Source organism: Pinus tabuliformis, chromosome 7 (genome assembly GCF_031772625.1).
Source record: "Pinus tabuliformis cultivar Carrire ecotype Pingquan chromosome 7, CPIR1, whole genome shotgun sequence".
Lineage (NCBI taxonomy): Eukaryota > Viridiplantae > Streptophyta > Pinopsida > Pinales > Pinaceae > Pinus > Pinus tabuliformis.
This window is the reverse complement of record NC_142293.1, coordinates 1,322,947,089-1,322,963,060: the sequence shown is the minus strand read 5'-3', so window position 1 is coordinate 1,322,963,060 and position 15,972 is coordinate 1,322,947,089. Positions and strand designations below refer to the sequence as shown.

The window sequence follows — 15,972 nt, the reverse complement described above, 5'->3', positions numbered from 1 at the left end:
GTATTTGGTGGTCTTGTGGTCTGCCAACCCCTTGTTTATCTTGGAGTGTTCTTGGGTCCGAATCCAAAAATAATATGATTGATTCCATTGCATGATTTATTGCCCAGATTGTCTTGAGATCCCAATTATTTGATATGCAAATACAGGGGTGCTCCCACTACCAGCTCGCTGAGGGGGGCTGTGTTGATGAACAAACCTGACTTGACCATCCCATGTTGGTCCCATGAGGCAATTCTTGGTCATCACCTGGAATGCCGTACCATTTATGAAAATGATTACTTGGTTGTTGGTATAGTGCACTGATCACCATGACATTTAAATAATCACCTCTGCACCCATCTGACTCAATACGATGGCTTACTTGACCCTTCCCATGCAACTCCAAGACAGTGTGTGGCTGCCATGTTCTGGGCATGCGGAACATATTACCATCATATCATTTAATTGTGAATGCATAGCCATGTCTTATGGGATCATCGCCTTCCAGATGGCTTGTTCTCGCAACAGAATAAAAGCAATGCATTATTGGAACCCATGAATAAGACATGTCATTATTTTTTAATGCTCATGCTATTATAACTTTGTTTAAAATTCAAGTTTATATGTTCATTTTCTGATAGTGCTTGAACATCCCTTAAATGTTAGCAAGACGTTTTCAGGTGATATTGCCTATAGTTCATTTGTAGGGCTACTATTCTTTCTTCTTGTGCTGCAGTTTTCTTGTGACTCGTGTATTATAGCATTTTTATATTTTGATTTTTTTTTAAAGACATTCAGTGACTTCTAAGTCTATCCTTTTTAAGTTTTAATATTTAACAGTTTGAGATAAAAGCAGTTCATGACTCCTAATACAGATGTATTCTCTTTCTTTTGTGATTTTCTTGCTGGTAATATTGCCTATAGGAATGCAGGAAAATCACTTACTATTTTGTTCACTGGGTTTGATCTTATAGCTAGGGAGAAAGCCATGGTGGTTAACTTGGAATTTATAAAGGCCATTGTCACTGCTGAAGAGGTCTTCTTGCTTGATCCTTTGAACCAAGCCGTTCTTCCATTTGTGGATCAACTCAGGCAACAACTTCCTCTTAAAATCCCATCAAGAATTCAGGAAAGCCATCATACAGATCAGCAAGAAAGACATGGCATCTCTGCCACAACTTCACCGGGACAGTGGCTGCCTGTCCCAGAGGCAGCAGAAGGGCTACAACGTGAACTTCCTTTTGAGTTCCGTGTGCTGGAAATTGCTTTGGAGGTGGTTTGCACCTACATGGACTCAGAGGTTGCAGAACTTGAACGGCAGGCTTATCCTATATTGGATGAACTTGCCAGAAATGTTAGTACCAAAAACCTTGAGCGTGTGCGGAGCCTGAAAAGCAATCTTACTCGTCTCCTTGCTCGGGTCCAGAAGGTAACCTTGACAGTTTTGATGGTTTTTTATTGTTGTATAAATTGTGTGTTATACTAACTTTATGAATGGAATAAATGTGTGTAAATAAATATTTTGGTCAACTTTGTGGGAGATCCATGGTTGTCTTTTGGGTAGAGTTTCAGAATGACAATAAAATAGAAGCTAAGAATTCAATAAATAAATATATAGACCAAATGTAAGAATCCCGGGTCATGGGAGTGAGATTGATGAATGTTGTACCTTATGGAGTCAATGAGAGGACTATGGGTGGAGTTGGCACACCATTGAAATATTGATAATCCAAATGTTTATATTTTTTCTAGCAACAATAAAGAGCTTATATTTTGTAGATTTGAAACTAGATTTGTTTTGCTCTATATGTTACAATTTACAATTTTCATAATTTACAATGCTTCAGGGTTTGGCTGCATCTAGTGGGTTCCAAGAGTGAATCTCCTATGCTTGCACTGTATAGTTAACTGCTGGGACTCCTTACTTCTTCCCTGTTCTTTTGATATAAACCTGCATAAAGTAGTTAATGGTACAACTATTTTGATCAATATCTTGGCGTGTTAGTGTATCTATGTATTTTCAAATATATATTTTTGATTTTTTTTTTTAATAAAATGCTTCCTTTGACTATTCTGCTGTCTTAGAGATCAAACTAGCTCTAATGAAAGATGCTGCAGATCAGCAGAAGAGAATAACTCTTATATCCACCTTTGAATCTTCAAAGTCAGTCTGTTTCAGGTTGCATAGGTCTAAAATTAAGGGCTGTGTTGTTAATGAGGTATAGGATATATTAGCCACTCATCTATTTTTTTTGTGCGAAAAGGTCTTCAAATTGGTGCTAACTTTGAGGATTTGTGATGTGTTGTGGGAAGGCTAAAATCAGTGCTATTTTGAGGCTGAAAATAGAGTTATTTGAAGTTGGAGAATAGAGTCTTCAGGTTAATCCCAGATCAGTGCTGTTTTGATGATCAATTCAGCATTTTCGTCAAATCTGACTTTTCTTGCAAGACAAGTGTATGACAACTTAAGGTATAGGGTTAGTGCTAGCACAAGGATGAGGGTACATGCTACCATTGTGAAAACGCAAATGAGGATAAATTGAGATCCCCAGTTCGTCTTTAAGATCAGTATTGCCTTTAAGGGTGAGAGTGCACATGATAAAATTAGAGATCACCTAAAGACAGGCCTTTCAAGAATAACATGCTAAATTTAGAATCAGTTTTGCCTGAGGAGAGAGAGAGAGGCATGCCAAATACATTCAGTCTTCCGATTTAGAGCAGAATTATTAACCATAAAGAGGGGAGCATACAAGCCAATAGGCATTGATGCTTAGTGCATTCATGTGGTGTTTTCCAGTGTTTTCTGGTGATCATCTTCTTTCTTCTTTGTTCTTCACCTCAGGATTCAGTGTCAAAGAGCTGCAGCCAGTATTTCTAGAGGGTCTATTTGCTGTTTTGTTTCATTGTATATTCCATATCCATAATTAGGATTAGGAGAGGAATTGTGGTTGCATTGTTGCCAATCCTGTGAAATGCTTAAGAATCTACAGCTCTGGTTAATAATATAGTTTGCTGATTTTAGTTACTTGATCCTATTGTATTTGTGGTTGTTATGAAGCTTTGCTTATTTCGTAGTACATTCATGCGGTCTTGATTTAGAATTTGAGATATCTTATTCAACATGAATCTTTGCATCTCTTAACCTTGTGGAATTTCTCTCTGCATGAGCTGTTGGTAGGAAATAGTTTGGCTTCCCCTTTCAACAGTAAGTATCTTTTTTCTCTTCTTCTGTCATGTCTTATGAGATTCTCGACTCCAATGGATTAAAGCACATGTCACATCAGAATGCAGAGCATAAAGTTGAAATATGAAGAGTTTTCTTTGTTGATTTGAAGAACCTAATCTCATAACTTGAAGTGTTTACTTTGTGGATCGACAAAGTTAAATATTGGATTTGAGGTCAAAAAAGTTAAATATTGGATTTGAGGTCTTTTGACCTCAAATCTGAAGTGTCTAGTGGCAGGTTTGAGAAATTGGTTTGCAAATTTGAAGAATATGAAAATTATTAGGGATGCCTCCTAGTGAAGCTTCGATTAAAAAGCGAGGATCTTTGCCATTGATGGGCATTGATCCTAGACTGCCCTTTTGAAGTTCCCCTTTTCTTAATGGCAACTTCAGGAGATAACAAGGTTCTGTCGACAAAATTTCCAAAAGGTTTTCTATTTAAACACAACACATACATTTTTTTATTCAGAAACAGTATTATAGTGGTTATCTCAATATCGGGATTGCTTTGTGTTTGACTTTCGATGCAAAGATCCTTGATGTTTTGGAGGGCACTATTGCTGTTTTCAAGATTCTCATTATCATCTCCAGCAATAGTTAGATCAGTTGATCTGCTATCAGGAAGAGGGGATGCCATTTAAGGCTCCTTGAGGCCTTACGTTGATGCGCTGCCAATGGCCTAGTTAGGCTATTCAATTTGGATAGGAAGGTTAGTAAATGCAACAAAGACAAGGCAACCAAGCTTGGAGAGATAAGTTTACCTCTCATCTCTAACCCTAGCACATACCAGGAAGGGTCATGATGAAGAAACTCACCAATGGGTGCCTAAATGCGCCCCAAAAATGATGAAAACTACATAGGTAGATCAAGAAACTTGATTCAGACTGGCAAGAGAGTTGGCTGGACTAGTTGCCAGAGAACTCAATTCAAGGAGAAAAAGAATTGGGTATTCTTACATACCTTGGGTTTAGGCTAAGTTACCAGGATTCGGATACGGATACGGATACGGATACGGATCCGGATCCGGATCCGCTAGTTTTTTGAAAATCTAAGATCCGGATACGGCAAGGATACGTCACGTACAATCAATATATATATATATATATATATATATATATATATATAATATATATATAATATAATATATTTAAACTTTTAAAAAACACCTTAAAGCTAAAAAATCAAATACTCCATGAAACCATCAAACATTTTTAGAACATTGAATGATAAAATCATAAATATGAAGATTAAAACATTGAAATGGTGCATCGTCCCTCATACAAAGTAACAAAAAGGTCCAAGGATGATTCATAATATCATGAATGATAATAGTAAATACATTTACATATCCTCAAATGGATCTATATCTTCTGTATATTGCAACTCTACATCATGAATAGATGATGGGGGTCCTGGAATGTAGGAAGTTGCATCAGTAGGCTGGACTGGTGGTGGAACAATATCCTCAAGTAGGTTGAGGTGAGTCATGGCATTCAGTGTCAGGTTCAAGTCAGAGATCTCGGGCTCCACATCCCACATCCTGCTCGGACCTTTTTTATACTCTGGTTCAACATGTGATAGAAGACGGAGGTTGGAATGAACATAAACAAGGTCCTCAGCCTTTGCCGCTCCCAACCTGTTTCGCTTCACTGAATGGATGAAGCCATATGTACTCCAATTCCTCTCAGCTGATGAGGAACTAGCAACCTGTGATAACAACCTAGTGGCTAGAGTAGACAGATGAATGCTATCCCCACCATGGAAGCCCCACCAAGTAATAGGATCAAGATGTCCTCGATCATCCATTGCTACTGGATCTGAAAAGCTACCAGTAGACTGTACAAACCCTCCAAATTCTTGGCGGACTTCCATTGCAACTCCCATATCTCTATAAATTTTCTTCAAGGCTGTCTTGTATCCTTGTACCACTTCAGAATCTTTGTTTGGTGCTGCTCTACCAGGTAAAGACAAAGTTTTAGAATGATAGTATTTAGGGTGCAATGCATATGCCAGAAGGTGTAATGGCGTGGTCATTTTGTTCCACCTTTCTGTAACTATGTCCTTCACTAAATAATAGAATGTTTCATGAGGGTCATTTTCACTTGCCCTGATAATTTCCCTTATCCTCTCCAACATACTATCAATGTTTTCATAAACTTCCCCCAAGCAAGGTGTATCTGTATCAAATGCCCTGATCAAGGTCAAGATTGGTTCAGTGAACCGTAGAAGATATTGAACCCTGTCCCACCATGCATCATCAAGAATGATGGACTTGATTTTTTGCCCTCTATCAGAAGTGGAAGTCCTCCATGATTCCCAAAGAGGGTCAATGACCATTGCTTGTAGTGCTTGTCTCACCTCCACAAGTCTCTTTATGACAAGAGTGTGGGAGGCAAAACGAGTTTCAGCAACCTATAAGTTTCAAAAGGCCAAATCTCAAATGAGAAACTATATATAAATTTGTAATTAAAAATAAGAATTTCATTATTTCTAATACAAATAGTATTGATTAAAAAAATTACCTTCAGTAGCTCCAACTTTGCAAAACCCCGATAAATGGCTTGGGACATTGAATGATTTGTTATGAACATTTGGATTTCTTTTGATGCTACATATATTTCATTAATCCATTCAATCTCACCAATCTTGGCAAGCATAAGGTTCAATGAATGGACTGCACATGGAGTCCAAAAGATGTGATCATATCGACCCTCCACAATCAAACCTGCAGCTTTACAAACCTGTGCGTTGTCCGTAATGACTTGGACAACATTATGTGGCCCCACACTTTCTATTGCATCAATAAGAATTGTGGATATGAAAGATGCATCTTTCTCTATTCCACTGCAATCAACAACCTTCAAAAACATTGCCCCTTGGGGGCATACTGCAACAACATTAATTAATGGGCGGTTTCTTTGGTCTCTCCATCCATCAGAAATGATGGACACCCCTGTTTCTGCCCATGTATCCCGGATTGCCTGTAGCTGTCTATCCACGGATTGTCTCTCTGATGCCAACAAAGTAGTGCGGACCTTTTCATATCCAGGGCTTTTGTACCCTTTTGGCGCTTCATTAACTGCCTTAATCATTTGTTGCCAGTAAGGGGAACGCACCAAATTGAATGCTAGCCCATTTGCATAGATGCAACGAGCTACATGTTCATCAGCGATGTCTCTACCTTGATTATTGAAACACGCTTCAAGAGGGCCTAGAGTGGCCCTTTTATTAGATGTAGCAGCAGGCCTAGATGGCAATGGCGCCCTAGTTGTAGAACTTTGCACAGGGTGTTTTCCCTTAGCAAGTTTCCTATCAGCAGCTTCTTGCAAAGATGCATAGAATTTCATTTTTCCAGGACTCAAACCTTGGCCAGGTTTGCCATTTGCATCTTTTGGCCCGGTGCATACTTGCACCCCTGTGTTAGTTTGACCGGTGAGATGGGCCTTCACTCTAGTATATGAGCCATTTTTTATATCTTGGCATTCATTGCACTTCCATTTAAATGAACCACCTCCGGGATTTTTTCCAATAATCTCCACATACTGTCACAGAGGAGATTTTGGATCTGTTTTGATGATTTCCCCTTCACCATGCTCATGTTGTGAATCTTGTGATGGTTCCATTATGATAATGGTATAGAGTTACTTGCAACTGCATTTAAAAATCAAATTATAATATATTAATATTATCTATAAACAATTAAAAATTAAATTATAAATACATTAAAAAAAATTAAATACATTTAAAAAATTTAAATAACATATATTAAATATTAATATAACTGTTATTATTATCATTTATGTTATATTAATATAACATATAAATATAAATATTAAATAAATTAACAAATCAAATAACTGTTATATTAATATATATTATAACTGTTATTAAAGTTTAATTATTTAATATATTAAACATTAAAGTTTAAACAGCATTGAACAATAAACATACGGTAAATTAAATATAACATATATATATATATATAAATATTAAATATTAAATAATAAACATAACAACTATTCGAACGTATAAACATAAATAAATATAACATATATATAACATATATATATATAAATATTAAATAACATAAAACATTAATATAAAACATATATTAAATAACATAAAACATTAATATAATAACATAAAACATTAATATTAAATAACATAAAACATTAATATAATACATATATTACGGTTTTAGTTCTGAAATAAATATATATTATTTGTTTTGAAATAAATAATACAGCACACGCTTAATACCTGTTCACGCACAGTCATAAATAATACAGCATAAATAATACAGCACTGATACATATATTATTAACGCTTAATAGTAAATACCTGTTAACGCTTAAACTTTTGCCGTGAACAGTCTGCCTGACAGTGCGTGCAGGGGAACCGGCGCCTGACCAGGTGCTGCGTGCAGTGGGGCCGGAGTTAAGCCCGCAAACAAATGGCAAATGGCAAATATTACTGTGCCGGCGGTCGGAACGAATGAATGGCGACAGAAGAAAACAGTAGAGCGGACAAAAGAAATGATATAATATATGCCCGTGCGGGACCACAAAAACGGAAAACCTAAAAAAAATCTGTTTTTTTAACTTTTTCGGCCCGCTTCCGGCGGCCACCGGCGGGATCCGTATCCGGTAAAAGTGAGCCGTTTCAAAAATCTGCGATTTCAAAAATACGTATTTTTTGCCGTTTTTTGGAGTATCCGGATCCGGATCCGATTCAGATCCGTGGATCCGGCAATACTCCACCTGCCGTGGCCGGATCCGGTAACTTAGGGTTTAGGAGATGATGGTAGTGACATGAACATTCCCAACAAAAGAGAATAGAAAGAAGTCAAGCCCTTTGTCAAGCTTTTGCTGTTATTGCAAATTATGCAATGTTAGTCAGGAGGCTTTCGAACCTTGACCTAGGGTTTGATAATGGTGTTTGGAGGTACCCAATCCATAAAGTGTCCAAGCGACATTTTATCCTAATTGAATTGCAAATAATATCATACTTATAGTAGTAATATTAATTAAGGTTTTTTAAAGAAAATCAAAATGACTTTGGTAAAGTTTTGTGATGGAACTATCATTCGTTGTTTGGTGGAAAAATCACTCTTGCAGACAAGAGCGATCTCCCTAGACCTACAAACCATATCTAGAACAAATAGGACAATGCATACTATCTTTCTCTAGTAAACTTTGAACGGGACTTGTTGCCACTTCAATCTTCGAAGATTGGAACCTGCAATAACAGAGACAAACAAAAGGATCAAAGCATACTATGGATGAATAAGTTCAAACAAGTACTAATCAAAAGATCAAGGAGCTCTGATACAATGAATGTGAATAATAAGCAAATCATGTGAGAAAAATAATATATATTGTATTAACAAATAAGAGGGAGAGATTACAACCCAGGTCTTGATGTCATAAGCCTTCACTCAAAGATATCCAATCCTTCCTTTGCAGACAATCCTTCAACCTCAATTGGACAACATAAGGGCATAAACCAAGTACTTCAAAAGTCAACTCCTTCCCCTTTGACCTGCATTATATTTGTAGGAGAGGAGAAGAGGTTGGAGATCCTTTTTCCATGGGATTAGATCCACAAAAATGGGAGCTAGGAGGCTTGGGGGAGTAAACTTTTGTCTATCTATTTCACAAAAGAAAGGTTTTTGTTTTATCGCTGACAGACGGCCTAATAGTTTTTTGCATACAGCAGAACAGTTGGGACGCTGACATTCCCATCGTTAGCGTTTTTGGTGAAGCTGACAGGTGCACTGTCAACTATTTTGAAATGAAACTGTATATCCGCTGATAGAAGATAATACAGGGATGAAAGCCGACATTCAATCTGTCAGCGATTTTGAAGCAAATAGGGAGCGTTGACATCTCCGTTGTCAGCGAAATTCAGACAAACGGAAATGCTAACATTTACACTGTCAGCAATTTTGAAATAGGCAAAAAGGAAATGCTGACAGTTAGTCTGTCAGCAAAAGCTACAATTCAGAAAACCAATGAAACAACGATTTTTGCTAGGAGGTCCGAATGAAAGAAAGGATAAACATAAAGGCAATTTTGGTGGAAACTTGATCCCAGCTAGGATGCTATGCTATCAGTTAGGGACCTGTTTCTATTTTTGAGGAAAATAGTTTGAAAGATATTTCACTTGACCTATATATTTATATATATATCAACATATTTTCCAGCAATTTTTTTTAGGAAAAAAACTGAATTTATTCAAGTTTTTATTCACATGCATGAACTTGAAGATATTTAGATATTTTTAGATTATTGTAATCAATCTGAAGACTATTATTTTGTAATCAGTTGATGTAAGGTCTATAAAGACAGTTTGTGAAGAATGAAGAAGGGTTGGCTTTTATTGTAAAAACATTAGCATTCTGGTATATTTGAGAAGTCTTAAATATATTACAGTTTTTGATAAGCATTTTATAGGAAATTCATGTGTTATAGTTCCATGTCAGTTTTGTCTTTGTTATACAAACTTTCCTTCGTGTCTAAAAAATGTTAGTATATGAGATTAGGATTCATTGATGCTCCTTTCTCGTATTTATCAACCATTAGTATTTGTTACCTCAATCAGCTATAAACCTTGTCTCACTTCAGTTCTTTTATTCCCAACTCTAAATTTGTCAAAGGATTTGCTGCTATCATGCTTTTTGTAGCTTGCTCATTAGATCTATAGCATTACTTGTTAGAATTGGACTCCATGCCCAATGGTGTGTTTTGGAAACAACCCAACCAATTTTATCCTATAAACTAAATTTGGCCACGTAACTCAATTGCAAAACCTACTACTACAGTGACCTAGAGTAGTTGAGTTTTAGTGAGAGATCCCTCTCCGGGTTGAAGGGCCATCTTTCAACCTAAAAGAGGTTCGAGGTTACCTTAGGGTTTTTCCCGCAGCCAAGGTTTCCCCTAAGTGATAACATCTTGGAAAAAATGGGTCCTGGAAAGGTATAGGATAAAACGACCCGCACATTTTGGTTGTCCTCTTGTCATGCCCCATTAAAATATGCCCATGGTTTTGTCATGTCGAGTCCTTCTGTAATGATGCAACGAGGTGGGGGGAGAGTTTTTGGATTGTGGTAAGTATGACAAGATAGCAAGGCCTTCTGCTGCCTCGCGAACAGGAATGGAGGATATGTCCAGAAAAATTGACTTATTCCTAGCCAACTAGAGCCCCCAACAAATGATTAAAGGAAAAGCTTTGAAAGATTTAGTATTTGGGGATGAGAGCCATCTTTGCCAAGAATCCTCTAATGAAGTGCCTTCCCATATCATTCTCTGCCTTGTTGCCACTATACCACTATTCCACACCTATTTACCATTTAGTAAATGGGCAATTTATGAAGAGGTGTTGGCATATTCCTCGCTCATTTTACATAGAGAACACCAACCTGGACCGATCTTGTATCTTTTCTTCATAACATTCTAGGTGGGTGCTTATTCCCCAAGTTGCTTTTGTTGGACACTTGGATCTTTGATTCATCTTCCACAACCATTTTGGTTCTTCTAGAGCCTTGATCCTGTTCAATGTTTTAAAACTAGGTCGGTTTGACTCGGATTCAGCTTGGTAGACCGAGCCATACCCTTGCCCAGACCGACTAGGTCAATTATCTGGTTCGGCAGTTGGTCTGTTACCAAACCAATAGAGTTAGTCATTGACTCGGCCGGTTCGGTAATGGATTGGCCAGATTGGCCAAGCCCAACTTTAACCGTCTGGTCTCAGTGGCGGGAAAAAAAGGCGGGATGGGCAAACTTGAAATCAAATTTTTTTTGGTTTAAACTATTGCCTAGCCCCTTTACCCCTCTCCCACGCCTATAAAGGTGACCCAACCCCCTCATATTTCCTCACAGCTATCTCGTTGCATTTGTGTGAGCATTTTTGAAGAGTTTGTGAGTAGTTGGAGTTGGCTTTTGGAGCAACATTGAGGAGGTTCTTGGGTGATCTTTGGAGCAACATTGAGGAGTTGGTTTTTGGAGCAACATTTGTTATGTGTTTTTGTTTTGATCTCCATATATTACATGTATTGGACAATACACTAGTTGCCATTTTGATATAATAGATATATTCATGAGCATACTTTGATTATATATCGTATTCTCTCTATTATTCTAATGCTTTGAGTTTGGAAACATGAATGAAAATCTTTAAAAATATGTTTTTTCATTAAAAATTAGATATTTATTGTACTTTTTACAAAGACAAAGTCCTTGGAATCATCTAGTTCGAGTCGATACTGAGTCGGAGTTGACCCTTGACCGATTTCGAGTTTGAGTCCGAGTTTTAAAACTTTAATCTTGTTCAACTAAATGTACCCTAGTTTTGGAGCGTAAACACCAAAAGAAGAAGGGTTGCATACTAAATCAACCCCTTGTCTGATAGCTTGACATGTCCTTCTCTGAGAGCCTCCAAGTATGCATTCCAAACTTTTGTGAAATCTGCTTCTAAGCCTAGATCAACATCATTCTTCCATCCCCGTGACCATAAAGAAGTAATTGCAGGCTTATCTAAATGAAATAGCCTAGAGACCCCACTATCTTAGAGAAAATCAATAAGAGGTTGCGGGAGGAGATGTCCTTCCTCACTGCCATGCCAGGGGTCAACACCAATTCTCGCCTTTCGACTGTTGCCTACCCGCCAACCAAGACTAGAATTGATGAGGTCAAAGGAGTTTAGGATCACTCTCCAAATGACTGGTATGTTTGACCCGGACTTATCCTGCTTTCTAATCTAGCAGTCCTTAAGAGATTATGGGGCTATATATCTGTGATAAATTACCATGGTATAGAGACTTTGTGGAAAAATAAGCCTCCAATTGCATTTTGGTGCCAATGATTTGGAAAACAAAAAATTGCTTTTTAACACCTAACCACCAAGCAACTTTGGGGCAGTAATGCGTTCCCATCTTATCCATGGAAGAACATAATTCTCTTGGTTGCTTGCCCATAAGAATTTGAAACAGATTCGTCTCATCTTTTCCAAGATGCATTTTGGAATCCAAGCCAATGACATTTAGTAGACTGGAATTTCCTCAAGTACATGTTTTACAAGTACCAATCTTCGTACCTTGGATAACCATGGATGACTCGAGCTTTTTAATATTTTTTCCAGTTTCGCTACTAACCAATTCCGGTCCTCATTGCTGTAGCTGTTTGGTTTTAAATAGAACCCTAGATACTTCGACCCTTCATGAAGAGATTGTATTTTAAAAGGAAATAGATGATTGATGTGTTGAGCTTCTCTTTCCTCCATATTGTGAAGTGTGATAGTAGATTTCCTGTATTAAGCCGAGAGGCTAATTCTACATCCCAGTATGAGGGAGATGTGTAATTCTGTCCATGCTCAACCTCAAGTTGGCACATGTCCCTTTAAAAAAAATATTCTTTAAATTAAAAAAATGTTGGCTATAATAAAAACACAAAAATGAAGATACATGTTTTACACTCACACTCAACCATAAATTAAATATTTCGATGTCCATATGAAATATCATAATCTTATATCAACTTTATAGAGAATAAGTTAACTAAAAGTTAAAAAAAGAGAGAGAAACTTATATTCACTTATAGTAAAAATGTGTATACATTATATATCATTAAAAAAAACTATGTATACTTTATATAAATCAATTGAAAAAAATATTTTTTTTATGTATATTTTTTGGTCAATTTTGTTTGAAATTGAGAAAGATGTGTTCGAATTGCAAGGTTAATGTGTGTAGTATACACAATCCAAGTTCCCAAGTTTTTAAAAACTCGAGTTTAAGTTGTTTAATCTGTAGAATTAGAGTTCCCATGGAAATCCATGTATGCATTCAAAAATGCATTTTAAACAACAAAAAAGCACATTTCTTTTTTGAATTCCGGTGAAAAGGTCTATTTCATCTATAAGTTAGACTGCACCTATAAATATATATATAACCAATATAGGTCAATCTTAATTATAGATCTATTTGACTTCTAGAGGGATCAAATCTTCCCTGTGCAAACTTTATATTCAAATTTTCCAGTCTAAGAGGGGTTTGCACTTCAACGGATTTGATGTGTGGTTAAGATGGATCTATACTAGTTGATTTTTTTTGACAAGATTGGTCATATTTTTATATTTCCAAAAAAGGAGCAAGCTCCTATTACATTTGAGACTGACTGAAATCATGCCATAGGAGAGAAGGATGGGAACGTAGTCCCTGAAGCCTTTAAGCATGATTCCCAAAATTCTAGAGGTTCCTATTACTACTCTGGCATATTGCCTTACAAATTGGAACAACAGTAAGATACATTTGCATAACATACTTCTAAGATACTTCTAAAACACTTAATGATTGATTAATATTGATTCACTGAATGGTCTTGCTAAGACCTCTGCTTGTTGCTTTGATAAGTTGAATTTTCTCCCTTCTGGCTCAGTGTGATGTTTTTAAGATGGGTAACCGTTTCCTCCAGGTGAACACATTTGTTTTTGAGTGCAGTAATTTCTGCCTTTTGGCTCTCCAACTGTCTCTTTTGATAGCTGTTCTCAGCCTTCATTTCAAACCTCAGATCCTGAATTGTTTCTTTAATCTTATTGATCATGAACTTGTTAGCTTTGTAGGTGGCGCAACTGTTGTTTTGGGAGGCTCTCTCCACTGGATTGAACTCCATTTCTGTAGGCCCTTCAAATTTCTTGATAGACACAGTTTGGTTCTCAGTGATGTAACGCTGCTTCTTGAGATTTCTTCTTGTACAGGACCTTGCTAAGATTCCTCTGCCCTTGAATGAATGACACCTCTGAATCTGCTTGTTGTGGCTTAGCTGATTTGTTTACCCTTTACAGTCTGATGAAAGGAACTAAGATAAACAAAGAGAAAGGAACTTGACTGCACTAGAGAGGAAACCAGATTCAAACTTTATGAAGCTCAGGCACTCTGGATACTTACACAACAGAGGAAAGTTACTGTCCCACAGTTTGGGTGCATTTGGGAGAGAACGATTAGCTATCTGAGCGCAAAAAAGAGGAGAGGGATTGCACTGATAAAAAACAAAAAACAAATTAAGAGAAGTGCCCAGACTGCTTTGCTGGATTATAGAATCAGAAAGGCAAGGTGAGTGGTGAGAAACAAAGGCTACGAAATGAGCGATGGTAAGGATCATAAAGATTGGAATTGTACTTATCTGAAGAGGCATTATTGGCTTTACAACTTTGGTCTTCGAGCTATGGCTGAGACTTGTATTGCGCAGGATATTTTGCTTGGAGTCACGAGACTTCTGTGCCTTTTTAGCTGAAAGAATATCTTTGCAGAGATTTATACTGATCCTTCGTATCTGCTTTGTTTTGAACTTAAGATTTTCATGGGGAAGAGTGTTTTTTGTCGTGATGGTCATTGAGGTTCAGTGACTAGGGAATTGTTGTATTATACACCTCCATATCTTCTCTTGTTTCTCCTTCCTTCTTGGACACTGCCATGTTTGCATAGTGGTCTGCTGTGCTATTGTTTTCCTGCAGAATGTGCTTGAATGTAATGTTACCTAAATCTGCCAGATTGTGCCTAATTCTTTTAAAAATTTGATTCAAGGCAGGATTTGAGGGATTTCTTCTACTAACCATTGCTTCGATATAATTGCTGAATCCCCCAGAGTTATTGGGCCTTTGATCTCCTTTTTTTAAGGATCTTGGATTCCATTAGCAAACTATATGCCTCTGCCTTATTGTTGGAGATTCCCCCCAGACCCCACTCATAGGAGACCAACATTTTCCCCCCTGGTTCATTGATGTTCCCTCCAGCTCCTGCTCTGCCCGAATTATTTTTGGAGGCCCCATCAAAAAAGAGACAAAACCTATTCTGGTTTCCTTTCCAATTTATAAATTCTTCCTTGTTTAGTCTAATTTTCCAGTTCTGTGTTGGAGGTCTATCCCTGGGATTAATATTTCCATTATTTCTTATCGTTGCCCTGCTGATCCAGTTCCTTTCTTCTTGCTGTAGAAGACTATTGTCAATTGCTGTTACTCCCTTCATATTTAAGAATTCTGAGGTAAGTCCCCAAGTTTTTGACAGTACCTTTCCAATTTTTGGAATTTGGTCTTTGAAAATGCTTTTGTTTCTTGAGAGCCATATCTGCCAACATAGTATAGATGGAAGGCCTTCCCAAAACCTTTTAATGGTTTTCTTATTCTTCGTCGGGTAGGGATAGATTTTTTTCAGCCTATAAAGAATTCATTGAATGTTCTGGAAAAATTGAGTTCCTCTTCCAAAGGACTAGATAACTGCTTCCAGCATTCTTTAGAAAAAATTCAATCCAAAAAGAGGTGTTGAATAGATTCTTCTTCTTTTAGACACATCGGACACCTTGACGAGCCAAAGAATCCTTTTCTTTTGAGGTTTCTAGTAGGGATGATTTTTCCTTTTAAGAGGGTCCAACTAAAGATTTTAATTTTAGGGAGACTTTCTGTTTTCCATATGGATTTCCATGGAGCCCAGTCTTGTTCATTTTGCTGAGCTTGTAGAGCAGTATATCCAGTCTTAACTATGTAGCTTCCTCCACTTGGATCCCATATTATTGTATCTTCCTCCTCCATGCTCGTTGGGGCTGATCCTTTGAGGTGGTGCAGTATGGTGTCCCATTGAATTTTTAAATTTGGAGGGATATTTGGAATATACCAGTCTTGCTAGTTCCTATTTTCCCAACGAGATATGGAGTGTAGAGTAGTTATCCCTCTATCCTTCATCCAATCTTTTTTCTCTTCATAACTTGGAAGGTAATTTAA

General features: G+C 37.2%; 1 protein-coding gene across 2 annotated transcripts in view; it reads left to right on the top strand.

Moving 5' to 3' along the window:
- The window catches only part of LOC149252447 (magnesium transporter MRS2-4-like), a 121,647-nt gene that overhangs the window by 2,289 nt on the left and 103,386 nt on the right, over positions 1 to 15,972 (top strand). For both annotated transcript variants that reach the window (XM_089459695.1, XM_089459696.1), the window contains exon 2: positions 954 to 1,408. In XM_089459695.1, the coding sequence (XP_089315821.1) occupies positions 954 to 1,408 (455 nt within the window). The remainder of the gene's footprint in view (positions 1 to 953; positions 1,409 to 15,972) is intronic.